The sequence below is a fragment of the Ochlerotatus camptorhynchus genome, unplaced genomic scaffold (assembly GCF_037179485.1).
Source record: "Ochlerotatus camptorhynchus isolate MF236.1 unplaced genomic scaffold, CSIRO-AGI_Acam_v1.1 ptg000467l, whole genome shotgun sequence".
Lineage (NCBI taxonomy): Eukaryota > Metazoa > Arthropoda > Insecta > Diptera > Culicidae > Ochlerotatus > Ochlerotatus camptorhynchus.
Genome location: NW_027040953.1, coordinates 2,607,267 through 2,624,057, shown reverse-complemented (window position 1 = coordinate 2,624,057; position 16,791 = coordinate 2,607,267). Strand labels below are relative to the sequence as shown.

General features: G+C 38.9%; 1 protein-coding gene across 1 annotated transcript in view; it reads left to right on the top strand.

Moving 5' to 3' along the window:
* The window catches only part of Vap33 (VAMP-associated protein 33kDa), a 30,912-nt gene extending 27,697 nt beyond the window's left edge, over positions 1–3,215 (top strand). Inside the window, exon 5 of the mRNA XM_065235258.1 lies at positions 801–3,215. Within this exon, the coding sequence (XP_065091330.1) occupies positions 801–1,046 (246 nt within the window). The 3' untranslated portion in view covers positions 1,047–3,215. The remainder of the gene's footprint in view (positions 1–800) is intronic.
* The last annotated feature ends 13,576 nt before the right edge of the window (positions 3,216–16,791 follow it).

The window sequence follows — 16,791 nt, the reverse complement described above, 5'->3', positions numbered from 1 at the left end:
ATCACCTTGGCGGAGGACACCGAGTGCTATATGCGAAGAGATACCAGAGGAGTACGGACGAGTCGATGGCTAAGTGGCAGCAGGAGTGGGACGCCGTGGAGAACGGTAGATGGCTAATACCGATTCTTTCAACCTGGGTGAACAGGAAGCGTGGAGAAGTCAACTTCCACTTGACGCAGTTCCTGTCTGGTCATGGCTGCTTCAGGAAGTACCTGCATCGCTTCGGACAAGCAACGTCACCCCTCTGTCCGGAGTGCGGCAACGTGGACGAAACGCCGGAGCATGTGGTTTTCGACTGCCCAAGATTTGAGGCAGTGCGAGTGGAGATGCCGGCCCTTAGCGCGGGAAATGTCGTCAGTGAAATGTGCCAGGATGAGAGGACGTGGAGAAATGATCAGCGAGTTAGCAACGCCGGCTAGCTGAGCTTAAGAGAAGTGCTTGATATCAGTATACTTAAAGTGGACATTTTATATGATAGGTGAGGAGATGAAAGTGTAGAGTTGATAGTTCCGTTATAGTAAGGCAGTGTGAAAATTGAATATAGACAGTAGAAAGCGAGCAAAAGACAAGGAGTTTCGAATACGTTTCCCACCCTAGTCTTTTTGCGCAAGCGTTCTCTAATACACAACAATCGTTTATTATCGACGATATGGGCTTGTACCGCAACTACTCAGTATCAGTCGATAACAATATACAAATTCATGCATTGGCGTTGTCATAGAAAGTTCTCAATTAATTACTCCAGAACACCTAGAAAGCCTAGAAAAAGAAGAAGTAACTAATCATCATCTCATTTGCAGGAAAAGCTGCTCCGAATGCGGCTAGACATGGAAAATAGCGCCGCCAAGGAACAGCAGCAGCAGCAGTCGGTCTCCAGCGGTCTCGGTGATTCGCCCTTGTCCGGAGCGGCAGCGGCGGCCGCCCAGTACCAGAACCCATACAGCCCGCCCCAGCTGGCCAACCAACAGCAGATGCCCATCGTGTACGTGGCCGTGGCAATCGCAATGGCTATATTCGGGCTTATTCTTGGCAAGTTTGTGCTCTGAACACTGAACGACACCGGCAACGGCAGCGGCAGTGGCAGCAGCGGTAACAACAGCGACGGCAATGATGATAATAAGTTAATCTGAGTTCAGACTAGTATAAACAACAGAACAGAAACTAGAAAACAAAACAAGCAAAACAAACTATTTAAAGGCATATAGGTTGGGAGTATAGGGAGGGGATGAACACACTCATGTAACAAGGAAAATAAACAATTTAGAGGAGACAGGCATATAAGAATAATTGATTCTGAACAGAATATAAAACGATTCTACAGCGTTCCTTCGAATTTCATCACCCAGAATGCGATGTACCCAAATTTAATAATTCGTTGAATTCGCACTTCTGAGGGATGGAGCTCGAGGTAACATTTTAGGACCGACTAAACCATGTAGGAAAACGAAACGGCAAAGAGCATACACCCAACCCTTTTTTATATGCGGTCTTATTTTCCATTTTTCCGATGTGCAAACGATCAGATAAAAATCAAAGAAAAATATGCTACCGACAGAAATGTTCCAACTTCGTCACAGAAAAAGACAATTGGAAAAATGTACTCGCACAAAAAAGGTTTGGGTGTACATTGTACTTCAACAAATTAAAAAAAAAAAGAAAACAAAAACAAAAGCAGTTATCGCTGTAATGGAAAACCTAGCAGTAAAAGAATAAATAAACCCTAAATGGTTAATCCAGATTAATATACAAAAGAACTTGAGAATCAATGTGAAGCTGAACTAAAACTAGAATAAATCGAAGAGAATATCGTTCGCGAGAGAATAATAAAAAAAGGAGGAAAGCATGAAAGCAAAGGTAAAACTAAATCAAACATCATCTGCTAGAAGTGGCAGGTCCCATGAAGAAGAGAATAAAAAAAACACACACACACACAGCAAATTAAAAAGAAACGTATTTATCCTAAGATTTAAAATTGCCAGAAGGAAGCAAGTTACAGGAAATGAGAGTAATTAGTTATCGACCTTCTCTTGTTGCTCATTTCAACCAATAATTGAGTCGACTTTCATTTCGAGAATAATTATTAAAAGAAAACCAACACTCACATATAAACAAACAAAAAAAAAACACACACACAACCACACGCATACAAAGATGCTCTCGCTTAGAAGTAGAATTATTAAACAAACAAGCAAGCAAAACAAAAGTAAACAGATGTAAAATTCATCTCGCTGCGTGGCGGAGCTTCGAGCTTTTATCCGGATTCGGGGGGAACTCGAACCGTCGCCATCGGCGATCCTCTCACCTACAGGACGATGCGAGTGGAGATGAACCCCGTTCAATCCCAGAGTTTTGAGCATTATTAGGATACCTACCTACATACCACATATTCGTTTCGTTTCCGGAGGAGGGAAGAAACCGTGTAGTGATTTGAAATATAAAAAAAAATCAGAAAGCGAAAGCCCTTCTCTAGCGGATAAGATTTACTAAAACTTAGGAGGGGCAAAGGGGAAGCCGTATATTTGTTACGTTATAGGTTGATTATAAGAAGGTACCTCCACCTGCAAAAGTAAAACCATATTCATGGCTGATGGATGGAGTTGCTATAGTTTGGCGCATTCGAACGATTTTGCTCCTTCTTCTACCCAGTCTAGATGCTAAAGTTTTGCTTTCCTATTCAAACTAAACAAAAGTCGTGTAGAGTTATATCTGAATAGGATTTTCAGCGGTTTTTTTTTGTAAGGTTTTAAGTCGATTGATTTTGGGATATAAGCGATTTACCTACTACTACTAGATCCTATCGGATCCGGTTGGTGAAACCGTTAGAGTTTCGGAAGGATAGGAAGAAAACATAACAACCAGAAAAAAATGTGTTAAATAGAGAAAGAAGTGAATAGTAATCATCTATTGTCAAAACTAACAACTTCTGACCCGAAGAAGAAGAATAAAACGGACGGTTTGTGGAGCGCTGCTTAACTTACAATTGTGGCAAAATTTCTCAACATTTTCCGGAATCACAGAAAAATAAAAGTTTCCTTGTCGGTGTTGCTCTGGCTGCTAAGAACCATTTTTGCATCATATTCCCAGAATGAGAAGAGAGTGGAAAAGAAGAAATTGCCGCACGCGCGCTCTCTCAACTGACGCTACAACAAACCAACAACAGCAACAAAATTCACTAAAATAGAAACAGAATAAATTTTTGAAAGTTGAAAACAGCAGATCATGTCGATGCTTTTCTAAACCAACAAAAAAAAAGGTATCACGAAAGTTACACTACCATTTACCACTATTACTACCTACCCTACCCTTACCTATTAGAGCGCTGTTGTAGATTTCGTTTAGTGATTTTTTGTTTGTTCCGTCTCAGTGACACACAGCTTTTTTGTTTTATTGCATTCATTATTCCTGTTTTTTTCTGTGCAAGCCCTTAGAATCGTGGTTATTTTGTTTTCTTTTTATCGTATAATAAAATATTATTCCAAAATAATTGTGCTTGTGTCTTTATTATTTCGATTCTCCTGACTTATGGGGAGGGGGAGGAGGTTTGCTTGCTTGACTTTCCGCCTTTTAAATTCTTCGAAGTTCCGAGCACTTTAGGATTTCAGGGAAGTTCTGGGTACTTCAGGAAATTTCACTAAATAAATGCTATAGGGGAAATGCAGGTAACGTCGGCCTAAGTGTCCCTAATTTGGGCCCATACATAAATTCAGCAATCGACTAAATTTTCAATAGCAACCAAAAATATCCATTAGTAACGTCCCAATAACGCGTTCATCTAGATAAAATTGATAAATAGCAAATTTTTAGCGATGGGCCCAATCTTAGATCCATACGCCAACATTAGAGACATTTCCCCTATGTAAAATTATTCCCCAAAATCAGATATTTTCAACTAATCCTGCCTATTACTCGATATGTGACACCAGTTACCTATTCAGCCTCTAAGACGTTGTCCATTCGCCTTGCTGGACCAAGTAAAAAGCAAACTGGATGAGCTACCTACTAGTGATAGGTATGATAGAACGCGTAGCGAAACTGTCATCTTAGGTGTCACCTGTTCCTTCCAGTCTCAAAGACAATGTGGAACTACGTCTATGGGTACGGTTAGGGTAGACGCGACCAATTCAAAAGAATCTTATTATTTATTATTATTCCTTGCGTGAGTCGCATCGCGTCTACCCTGGCCGTACCCTATGCGTTGCCATGAGACGCGCCAACCAAGCGATTCAGCGACTAAATCTTCCGCTCCCGGTGTTCGAAAATATCCTTCCGAAGTTCAATGGTGCCACAATTGTCACTACGTTAGATATCAAGCAAGCTTTGCTCCAGAATTCCTCCAGATTCATTCAAAATTGAAGGGAAAGCATATTGTTCAACCTACTCGAATACATTTGTTTTCATTGATGACATTCTGATCTGGGGAGACTCCGAAGAAGACCACGACGACGCTGTAAGGAAAGCACTTTCAGTCCTGAAAGAACATGGGATGTTGCTTACCATGCAGAAATATAGGTTCAAGCAAAAAGAAAGCTCTCAGAAAAAGGCGTTCTTCCAACCGATTCCAAAGTTCGGGTTTATTCTTCAATGTCTAGCGCCACTGAGTAAAGAAGAATTGAGAAGTTTCCCGCTTCATCCCCAAACCTGGCAACGGAAAACCATCCTCTAAGAGAATTGCTCAAGAATTCGACACCGTTCGATTGGAATTCTCTACACCAATGTTCGTCTAACGCACTAAATTATTATTATTTAACTTTATTAGGGAGGCTCTCAGCCTTGGGCTGGTTCGCCTCCAATAACGCACTAAAGCAACACATGGGGAATTTGCAAAATTTGGGATATTATGACCCTCAGGACCAGACAATTCTTGTTACTGATCAGTATCGATGCATCGGGTGTTGGTCTTGGAGCAGTATTAATACAAGTATTTTATTTCATTCTTATTATTACTTCAGTGAAAGGATTTTTATCCTCGAATGTTGAAAATTGATACAGGTTGAGAATAAAGCGCCCATTACACATATTGACAATAAATTGCCATACTGACAATATTATTGAAAAGGTGATATTGAAGACGATGATTGATGACAAGTATTGGCGAAAAGATGATTTTAATTTCACTTTGTCAATACTCAGAATGTATTGACAAAAAACCGTCAATTTCGCCATCGATATCATCGATATACAAATATTGACAACATTAATGGCAATACGTTAAAAGTCTTTTTTACCTCAATGTATTGAAGTCAATATTACTTGTCTCAATTTCCCCACCCAAGAAACATGGATCAGCGAAAGAAAGTGTGTTTAGAGTTCATGTTTGCATTCGGGTCCAAACAGAAACGATTGCTGAACTTGTATGTATTGAACATACTAGCTACACACTGATAGCGAATTTGTTTATTATCGGGGTTGGAACCAGTTCCAACCCAGTGCGAAACCGAACTTTTTGTCAGTGCGAACCTCAACCTGAGCTATAGGTTTTAAAAACAAACGATCAAACTGACGTTTGCAAGAAAACAAGCAGACCCGATCTTGATACCCGATCCAGGTTGGAACTGAATAATAAACAAATTCGCTATGAATTTGCTAAATTTTGCCGGGTTGAACAGCTGAAAAAATTGGAAAAATTTCAAATGACCGTTACTCGAAGGAAATCAATAAAATCGACAAATTGTTTTTGTATCGTTCAAAAGAGGTAACTAGGTCCGAATATTTTCGGTATAAATTTCCATTTTTTTTTTTTATTTTGCACTGATTTGTAAACTTTTACCGAACAGTTCCGTAGCTCAAAAATTACCAAACAGCGGAGTCCTGGTTTAGTGGATATATATAGAAACCAACTTTCACCCAACATTTATTTATACTTGCTTATTTCAAATTAATTTTCAGGATTTTTATAATAAATAGTTTTAAATAATGATCTATTCCAGGTCTACTCTTAAGTTCTCAGAATGATGTAAGAACTATGTGATTAATTATAGCATTCAATTTTATTTTTGATATCACTGAACTCTCCTGTTTCGTTAGAACAATAATGTTTACCTAATATTACACATACATATAGGGGGTTATTCCGAGAGTCGAAGTGATTTTTGTCACTAGTGAAGTGAGATGCAAATCAAATTGAGAGTCACGTTACCATAGGGGCGCGCAATAACCTTTAACTCCAACGCAGGCAACGGCTCTAATTAAATTAATTCCATTAACTACTGCTTTAATCACATTAATTACACAATGTAGAACATTAACTACTTTTTAACTCCATTAATTACAGTCGAAATTTCGTAGGGGGAGGTAGCTCATCGATTCTTCCGGTTCGCCTCCTAGCATCGTGACTTCATTTCGTTGGCGTCTGTAATGGGAAATTGTCGAGTTGTTGAATAGCAACTGTCGTGGTAACTCACCGATTACTTGTCGATCTGCCAAATTTGAAAAGACGTCTGCATTGAATTGTCTCATATAATAATATTCTGCCCACTATATCACAAGAAATTGCGAGTAGCTGAGTGGAATGGAGATAAGTTAAGCATTGGGTACAGGACCAAGTCTCCCCTGGGTGGTGCCAGAAGATGAGCGCAATAGAATCATCAAGTTGCCATAAGGCACGGAATGAGACTATTGCATGGCTGGGTAGTCAAAGTCTTCCATTCGTTAGTCATTTCAGGTGGATTAGAACAGGTTTAGGTTTAGGGTGGGCGTTGGCCAGATTTGGATTTTTCAGATATAATCCTAAATAGGACCTAGATTATTTAATACACTAGTAACCTCTACTTCTGTCACAATGTTTCATTGTGACTTATCAACACTCAATGGGTAAAATATCAAATTTGCGGTAAATTTGAAAAAAAGGTAACTTTGAGTGTAGAGCGCACTGCCCACTGGACGATTTTAAAGCCTGACCAAGTGAGTGGGTTACGGGTTTATTTGATTGTACGTCATTTCCAAGTTATATATAGATACATTCATACCATTGGCATTTGGTATTTGAGATAAGACAGAGACAGGATGCGGAGGGCCCGCTTAGGGGGAGCGTAACCCATGTTATGGCTTCCATTTATTAAATAGTTCAGATAGGCTGGAAATGATAGGTTTATGGTGAGAAAATGTACCATATGGTGCCCGTTCACTGATCAAAATTAGATTCAAATCGTCAGGCCCTGCCCTGGAATAAGGGGATTGATGATGATTTGCCAAGTTTCATTTTGTATTTACCTATATAATGTAAGTTTAGGTTTGCTTTTGTAATTGTAAGATAGATAGTTTGGCTCAATTGAAACATTGAGTTGTATAAACTTGACGAATCATACCTCTAAAATAGTAATAGTTAGAGTGCCGCATTATCTAACAACCACTGCCTGCAACTAATGTTGGAGGGGTCGGCAGGGCTGATTACGGATCAAAACTAACATAACTCTAACAACACTGAAATGATCACGAAACTAACGCTCATTCATTGCACTTTGAGTCATAAAGTAGTTTTATTTATTTTCCTACTAATCTATCTACACACTTAGTTTTTTCTACCGAGCTCGGCTGTGCGAGTCTCGGCGGGGAGGGTTTCGCTGAGATCTCGGCGGGAGTGACATTTGATTGCTGAGTCTCGGATAATGCCTTTTCTAATAATCTGCCTACGTTTCTTTTCTTTGTTATCTACTTTATTCCCTTTTTATTTTTCTGCTCTTCTTTCCTCTTCTCTTCTTTTGTTTTGTTTGTTTACATATAACTAATACGAATACCTCCTTGTTTTCTCTCTAATGTGTCTACTATATCCCACCATCACGATGAGAGATGAGCTACCGTACATGGTACACGCTCATATACACTCCCAAAATAGTATGCCGCAAGTAAGTATATCACAGAGGCAACTAAAGATCCAGAAACAAAAACCGATAACGCTGAAGATAATGAGCTGTGGTGATTTATTTGACTATATAGTATTATTTATTTATACTAACCTAAACACAACGTGGGGTGACCCAAATCCAAACGATCACTAACCACTGTTTCTCTCTTTTCAGCAAAACAACAAAAAAAAAAGCCTCTATAACTCTTCTCCATTCTCTTAATCTCCTACTATCCCCTATAAATGTATCGGAAACTAGTGGGACTGTCTGTGCAAACAGAAACAGGCCTGCTAGTGGAAGAAGGTCGTTATGCTATACGGTCTAGCATAGGCCTACGGCCAGGTTTCAGTAGGTACACACTCGCTTAACGGCAGATTGGTTTACAGTGGTCGACCAGGGTGTGTGCTGATAAATTACAAAATTACAATAACATCATTATTTCATACATCAGCTTGAATTACGTTGATGAATATTACTTTTTTTTTTTTTTTTTTTGCTTTGCACTACACCAGCCAGCAAAGTTCAAAAATCCATCGTTGCTTATACCTTTGTTGTCGTTTGGAACCAGTTTTGCGAGGTAGGCGACGATTGTGCGTATTTCTCGCGTAACTTTTGAAAAGGGCCTATTAATAGCCTGAACAATACGTAAAGAGCAAATTGAAACATTGAACGTCGCGTGAAAGTGGAACTTAATGAAGGCCTAAGTACTTTTTCGTAGTTTTTAGTTTTCGGATTTGAAAGATCGTCGGTTACAGTGGCCTGCTTACTGAGCAGAAAAACGCGGCCCCAGGTCCTTACATATCAAAGAGATTTATGGTAAAATCGCTTGTGTATCGTGTATTTTGCGAAACTCGTTGTTGTCGTTGGTTCCTGGTTTGAATGGATACAAAAATTTGAGCAACGGTATTATGTGATATGAGGGGCTCGGTGGCCTTAGAGCAACCGTTTTTGAATACTGAGCAGAACATCATGAGTCTAATCTCAGGCCCATCCACATTCAAGATTCGTCAATCGTTTTATTTGTTAATATGACTACATGGTAATAACAGCAACTCGGTGATTAAAAAGGTGCTCGTCTGCCTAGTGGCAAACGTTTCTGCTTACTGAGCAGAAGACCGTGGGTTTAGTCCCAAGCTCCTTCGCGTTATATGATCGTTAGGACATCAATTCAGCTTATCGTTTACCAAAACGAACCCTGCTGCAAACCCAACCCTCTTATCCAACATCCCAGTGATTCCTCGTGGAAGTGCAGAGGTGTTCTCGGCTTCCATCAAAACGAGTGTCATGTCAACACAATCCTTCCCATTCCTTTCTTGACCTGTGTTCGGGCGCGGCCGGCGCTGGTATTGCCTAATTTAAGATCACCAGTTTTTACACATTGAGGATGATTGCTAGTCCCAAGCATTATCTATTGGTTCTCTGTGTAATTACAGCTGATCTGGCAATAACAGAGTAGCAACCATGGGCGGTCAATCAAGCTCAAGCTCAAGCTTAACAAATCTCACACTAGCGAATCAATCTTCGAAAAATCTTCTTTCATTTGTCGCATCTACTTGCATCGCTCATCATCTTTTTGCAGGAAATCTTCAGAATCGTCATCAATCTTCTTTCTATCTACTCAGCGTGCGCGCAGCTAGCCACAGAAAAACACAATCTTTTTTGCATCGTAGATAGAGTCGTCACCCTCGATATAAACTGTATTAAGGACCACACATATACACTGATAAAGTAAACTATTCCCATTTTGCTTGAAATTTAATCAATATGGCATTTAACTCAGTTTAATCATATCGAATGATTAAAAATTAATACTCTTTCTAAAAAATAAGCATCTGACATTATTCCCAGTTTAATCATGGTTGATTAGATAGAAGATTATCTTTTTTGAATCATTGTTGATTCTATTTTAATAATTTTTGATTGAATTTTAATCTTTTTTGATTATATATCAGTATTGAAAAAGAATAAAATTGAATACTGGAAAGATTATTTCGAATTTAATCATGCATGACTACTGCCAAAGTAATCATGGCTCGGACTCAATTAAGTGAAGCGGGAATCTGCATACTTTTTAAGCTTTTTTGATTTAATTTATCTTTGAGTGCAGTTTATTAATTAACATAGGATGTCACCGAGGGGTGCGACACATCTAAATCTCGATTTTAAATGGTCGAAAAATCTCACACTAGCAAATCAATCTACGAAAAACTTTTTTCATCTCTTGCATCTAACCCCATCTACTCGCATCGCTCTCCACCTTTTTGCAGGAAATCTTCAAAATCATAATCAATCGTGTTTCTATCTATTAAGCGCGAGTGCATCTCACAACAGCATTCCTGCATCTTAGATAGAGGGGAGCGACTCGTGAATATCTGATACATTTCCAATGCTGATATGTAGGTAACTTTTATATGATCTTCATATGATAAATGAAAATTGGTCAACTTATAAGAATTGACTGCAATGGATTTGAAACCCATCAGCATAAGCTTTGCATTTCACCACAGTATCATATTCATGTCATAAATCAATCTAATTAAAATTTATATGAAAATCACATGATATTTACTTCTTGTTTTGACACATATATGTTATCGGTTCTAAAAATAAATCGAAAAATAAACATGGGAGGTGGTGCTTCGATTGCTTTCACAGTTGCGTTTTTTTTTTTTTAATTGTAGGTAGCTGATTTGGGATTCGATCTAGGACTGTTGAGGTCGGTGCCTTCGTTCAGTTCCACTGGGCCACGAATGACTTTGCGATTGAGCTCGTTCAATTAGCATGAAGTAAAATCAACTCTTCCAACATGGAATGTAGTGCTCGTTTTGCTAGAGTGAAGAAATATAGCACTGACAAACTTATGTTCCGTTTCGGTGGTGTCTTTTGTTCTAATCTGTCTTAATGCTCCTGTGTGCAATAAAACAATGACCAAATTATATACGTTCATGGAACTGGTTCATGAAGTTCGAGTACTAGTGCTGGGAATCTGAATAAGCCATGTAGAAGGCTTTCAATTATAATTTTAGCAAAGAATATATTGCAGTAGTTTTTTTTTCAATTTCAATATATTCTCTGCTGGAACCCCTTATCTTATGGGCCAATAACAAGTAAAGATTATAAGTATTATTGTTGTAAGCAGTATTTAGTTCGACTAACAATCATCACAAACGAAGTGGCGAAGTGGCTCTAAAACTTTGGTGACTAACCTGCTATTGCAATTTTTCAGTGTACCACATGGCAACACCATAGAGGTAACTCTAAGACCACTGGGTCCGGAAGAAAATCATTATTATTTTTGGCTCACTCAGTACCAGAACAACGGTCCCAAGCAGTCCCAAGCTATTTCACTCACCCCTGCATGTACTGCATGAATCCACACACCCCTGATGTTATCTGTCAAACTTTCATAGCGAATCAAAACAAATATAGTGTAGTAATAGAATTTCAACTAGAATAGGGTACGTTAATCGTTTGCTTGGGACCAATAGGCTACTAAAGTGGTGAGCCAATTTAAAATCGTTAGTTTCCTATTGATTGTTGGCAACACCACTTCTACTGGATTGTACCACATGGCAACACTACTACCAACAATCAATACGAAACTAACGATTTTAAATTGGCTCACTACTTGACTAGCCTATTGGTCCCAAGCAAACGATTAACGTACCCCATTCTAGTCGAAATTCTAGTACTACGCAATGTTTGTTTTGATTCACTATGAAAGTTTGACAGATAAAATGAGGGGTTATTGGCTTTTCCTCTGTTTCGAGGGGTGAATCGATTAGCTTGGGACCGAAGAGAGTACCAGAGCTGAGCCAAAAAGTTGAGCACGTTATTTCGGGACCTTCTAGTCTTAGAGTTACCTCTATGGTTGTACCATAGAGGTAACTCTAAGACCACTGGGTCCCGAAGAAAATCATTATTATTTTTGGCTCACTCAGTACCAGAACAACGGTCCCAAGCAGTCCCAAGCTATTTCACTCACCCCTGCATGTTCTGCATGAATCCACACACCCCTGATGTTATCTGTCAAACTTTCATAGCGAATCAAAACAAACATAGTGTAGTAATAGAATTTCAACTAGAATAGGGTACGTTAAACGTTTGCTTGGGACCAATAGGCTACTAAAGTGGTGAGCCAATTTAAAATCGTTAGTTTCGTATTGATTGTTGGTTGTACCATAGAGGTAACTCTAAGACCACAAAGTCCCGAAGAAACGAACTCAACTTTTTGGCTTAGCTCTGGTACTATCTTCGGTCCCAAGCTTATCGATTCACCCCTCGGAACATAGCAATATCCAATAACCCCTCATTTTATCTGTCAAACTTTCATAGCGAATCAAAACAAACACTGTGTAGTACTAGAGTTTTGACAAGAATGGGATACGTTAATCAATTTGCTTGGGACCAATAGGCTAGTCAAGTAGTGAGCCAATTTAAAATCGTTAGTTTCGTATTGATTGTTGGTTGTACTTTGTACAACACACATGAGTTTTCCATTGCCATTTTGTTGCTGAGTTACCAATCGATCTGAAACCAACGAGTATTCCTCAAAATACTTGTTTTGATCGAAACAAGCAAAACTTTGATTTCAGTAAACACCTAAAAATGTGGATAATAGGGAAAATGTAGATGGAAACCGCGTAAACTGTGACCATACTACGTGGGATTTGACTTCATTGATCACAACATGGAATAAATCGAGATCCTGACCAGATAGAAAGTTACTGTCTCTGACAAAGTTGTTCAGGCGCTCATAGTCTTGTCGCTGGCAGACAGTGGTTCAGAATTTTCTCACTAAGTAGCGCTAGTATACATGTGAAATTTTCCCATGTGATATTTCTGGCGATCCTCACCAAATAGAAAGTTACTGTCTTTCAAAAAGTTTTTCAGGAGGTCAAAGCCTATTGCTTGGTGCTCAATAGTTTAGAATTTGCTCACTACGTGACGCTAATATACACGTGAAATTCTCATATAAAAAATCTCGAGTTCCCAAACAGATAGAAAAGTACTGTCTTCGGCATAGTTGTTCAAGCAATCAAGGCTTTTTTGCAGGTGGACAGTAGTTCAGAGTTTTCTCACTTTGCGGCGCTACTATACATGTGAAACTCTTGCATATAAAATATCTCTAGATCCTGACCAGATAGAAAGTAAATGTATTAGGCAAAGTTTTTCAGGAGTTCTAGACCCCTCGATAAGACATTTTGAAATTAGCCTAAAATGAAAGGGAGATTCAGCGATATTGATCTTTTAAGATAATGTTTTCCATCTGAGATACGTGTTGCCACTAATTTATCAGAGGTATACAAGTGGAACGACTCACCCTAATTTATATATCCTCAAATCTACATGAAAATCTTCACCAGTTAAAGAAATCCAGAATATATTTGTCTTATCCCACTTAGGCTGATGTAAATTGTATTTTCATTTTATGATATTTGATATGCGAGAATTGCCCGAAAAAGTTTTGAGAAATTTCTGAACTACTGTTCATCAGCCAAACATCTTTATCTCCTTAACAGCTTTGCCAAACACAGTAAATTTCTAGCTGTTCATGATTTCGAGATATTATATATGCGAAGATTTCACGTATATCCTAGCACCGCATATTGAGAAAATTATGTACTCTCGACCAACGAAAAAGTTTTGATCTCCTGGACAATTTTGCCAATGACAGTTTAGCAGGTCTCGAAATATATCTAATGCGAAAATTGCACGTGTATACAAGCGCAATTATGTGAAAAAAAATTAATTTCTGTCCACCAACCAAAAGGCCTTGCCCCCCTCAACAACTTTGCCAAAGACAGGAATATTCTATTTGGTCAGGATCGCGTGATATTTTATATGCGAGAATTTCGCGTGTATACAAACGTCACGTAGTGTGAAAGTTCTGAACTATTGTGCACCAAACAATAGGCACTGACCTCACGAACAACTTTTCGCGAAGACAGTAATTGTTTACCTGTTCATAATCTCGAGCTATAGCATATGCGAGAATTGTACACGTTTACTAGCGCCACGTGGTGAGAAAATTCGGGGCTACTGTCCACCAGCCAAAAAGTCTTGACCCCCTGAACAAGTTTGCCGAAAACAGTAACTTTCTATCTGCTCAGGATCTCGAGCTATTGTATATGCGCGAATTGCATGTGTATACTAGCACCGAGTAGTGAGAAAATTCTGAACAACTGTCCACCGACGAAAAAATCTTGACTTCCTGAACAACTTTGCCAAAGACATTTACTCTCTATCTGGTTAGGATCTAGTGATGTATCACATTCAAGAACTTAACATGTATACGAGCACTACCTAGTGTGAAGATTCTGAACTACTGTTCACCAGCAAAAAGGCTACGATCTCCTGAACAGCTTTGCCAAAGACAGTAACTTTCTATCTGGTCAGGATCTCGAGATATTTTATATGAAAATTTCACGTGTGTTCTAGCGCCGCGTAGTGGAAAAATTCTGAACTACTGTCCACCAGCTAAAAATACTTGACCCCCTGAACAAGTTTGCCGAAGACAGTAACTTCCTATCTGATCAGGTTCTCGAGCTATTGTATATGCGAATATTACACGTATATACTAGCGCCACGTAGTGAGAATTTTCTGAACTACTCCACCAACGAAAAGATTTTGACTTCCTGAAAAACTTTGCCAAAGACAGTAACTTTCTATCTGGTCAGAATCTCGAGATATTTTATATGAGAATTTCAAGTGTATAATAGCGCCGCGTATTGAGAAAATTTTGAACTATTGTGCACCAAGAAATAGGTTTTGATCTCATCAATAACTTTGTCGACGAGAGTAACTTTCTATCTGGTCATGATCTCGAGATATATCACATGCAAGAATTTCACATGTATTCTAGCGCTACGTAGTGAGAAACTTCTGAACTACTCTCCACCAGCAAAAAGGTTATGATCTCTAGAACAACTTTGCCGAAGACAGTAACTTTCTATTTGGTCAGGATCTCGAAATTTTCCATGTTGTATCCAATTAAGTCAAATCTCACGTAGTACGGACACCGTTTACGCGGTTTCCATTCACATTTTCTTTATTATCCGCATTTTTGGGGGTTAACTGTGAGAAAAGTTTAGCTTGTTTAGTTAAAAACAAGTTTTTAAAGGAATACCCGTTGGTTTCATATCGATTGGTATCTCAGCTGCAAAATGGCAATGGAAAACTCACACTGTTGTACAAAGTACAACGCGCGAGTACTCGTGTTACAAAAGTTGGCGCGAGTAACGGAGGGTTAATCAAGCGCAGTTTAGCACCAAACGGTATGTTATTATTACTGATGGCTTCCAAATTTATTTACCTCTCCGTATGTACCGTAAGATTTGATAAAAAGAAACCAATCGTTGAGATATTGTCAAAAGTCTAACACTGCTTCTTGACGCCAAACTCGACCTACGGATTCTAAACTCGGTCTAACGCATTGAAACGCCAATGAATTCACTTCGGCCTATCGGATAAAGATAAAAATTGATTCGGTCGGCCGCTTCTTTTGTTTTTGGGAATTAAGGGTGCAAACCTTCATATCACGCGTTCTCATTGACTTCGTTCCGTAGCTTATAAACTAAAGTATCGTACCAAACGCACAATTGACTTGTTAACTCTGAAATCATGGATTTATTTGATGTTTTCTGCTCGATAGGCCCAAAATCGGCGATTAGACCGAAGTAGTTCTCTACCCTACTATGTGGTTTTTTCTATTATGAAATTCAAAGTAAAATTGTGATTTAACCGTTTTTACTGAATTTTCAACGTTATTATTCACTGACTACATTTAAAATAGTATTGCAAAATGTATGGTTTCTGAACAGTTAAAATAATAATCTCAAGTTGTTCGAGTGATTTTGTGGTGCAATTTTTTTTTTTTTTTTTTTTGTCTTTATTTTAGAGATTTTTAGCCTGAGGCTAGTTCATCTCTTATTGTGGTGCAATTCCCAATTATGATATCACTTGAAAGTTATGTGAAATTCTAATGAATATTTTCCATTAGATATGTGATTTATTCTTTGAGTGTACTATACGTTCCGTTTGTGCTAATTATACAGCTTGAGCTTGAGCTTGATTGACCGCCCACGGTTGCTACTCTGTTATTGCCAGATCAGCTGTAATTACACAGAGAACCAATAGACGATGCTTGGGACTAGCAATCATCCTCAATGTGTAAAAACTGGTGATCTTAAATTAGGCAATACCAGCGCCGGCCGCGCCCGAACACAGGTCAAGAAAGGAATGGGAAGGATTGTGTTGACATGACACTCGCTTTGATGGAAACCGAGAACACCTCTGCACTTCCACGAGGAATCACTGGGATGTTGGATAAGAGGGTTGGGTTTGCAGCAGGGTTCGTTTTGGTAAACGATAAGCTGAATTGATGTCCTAACGATCATATAACGCGAAGGAGCTTGGGACTAAACCCACGGTCTTCTGCTCAGTAAGCAAAAACGTTTGCCACTAGGCAGACGAGCACCTTTTTAATCACCGAGTTGCTGTTATTACCATTTAGTCATATTAACAAATAAAACGATTGACGAATCTTGAATGTGGATGGGCCTGAGATTAGACTCATGATGTTCTGCTCAGTAAGCAAAAACGGTTGCTCTAAGGCCACCGAGCCCCTCATATCACATAATACCGTTGCTCTAATTTTTGTATCCATTCAAACCCGGAACCAACGACAACAATGAGTTTCGCAAAATACACGATACACAAGCGATTTTACTATAAATCTCTTTGATATGTAAGGACCTAGGACCGCGTTTTTCTGCTCAGTAAGCAGGCCACTGTAACCGACGATCTTTCAAATCCGAAAACTAGAAACTACGAAAAAGTACTTAGGCCTTCATTAAGTTCCACTTTCACGCGACGTACAATGTTTCAATTTGCTCTTTACGTATTGTTCAGGCTAGGCCCTTTTCAAAATTTACGCGAGAAATACGC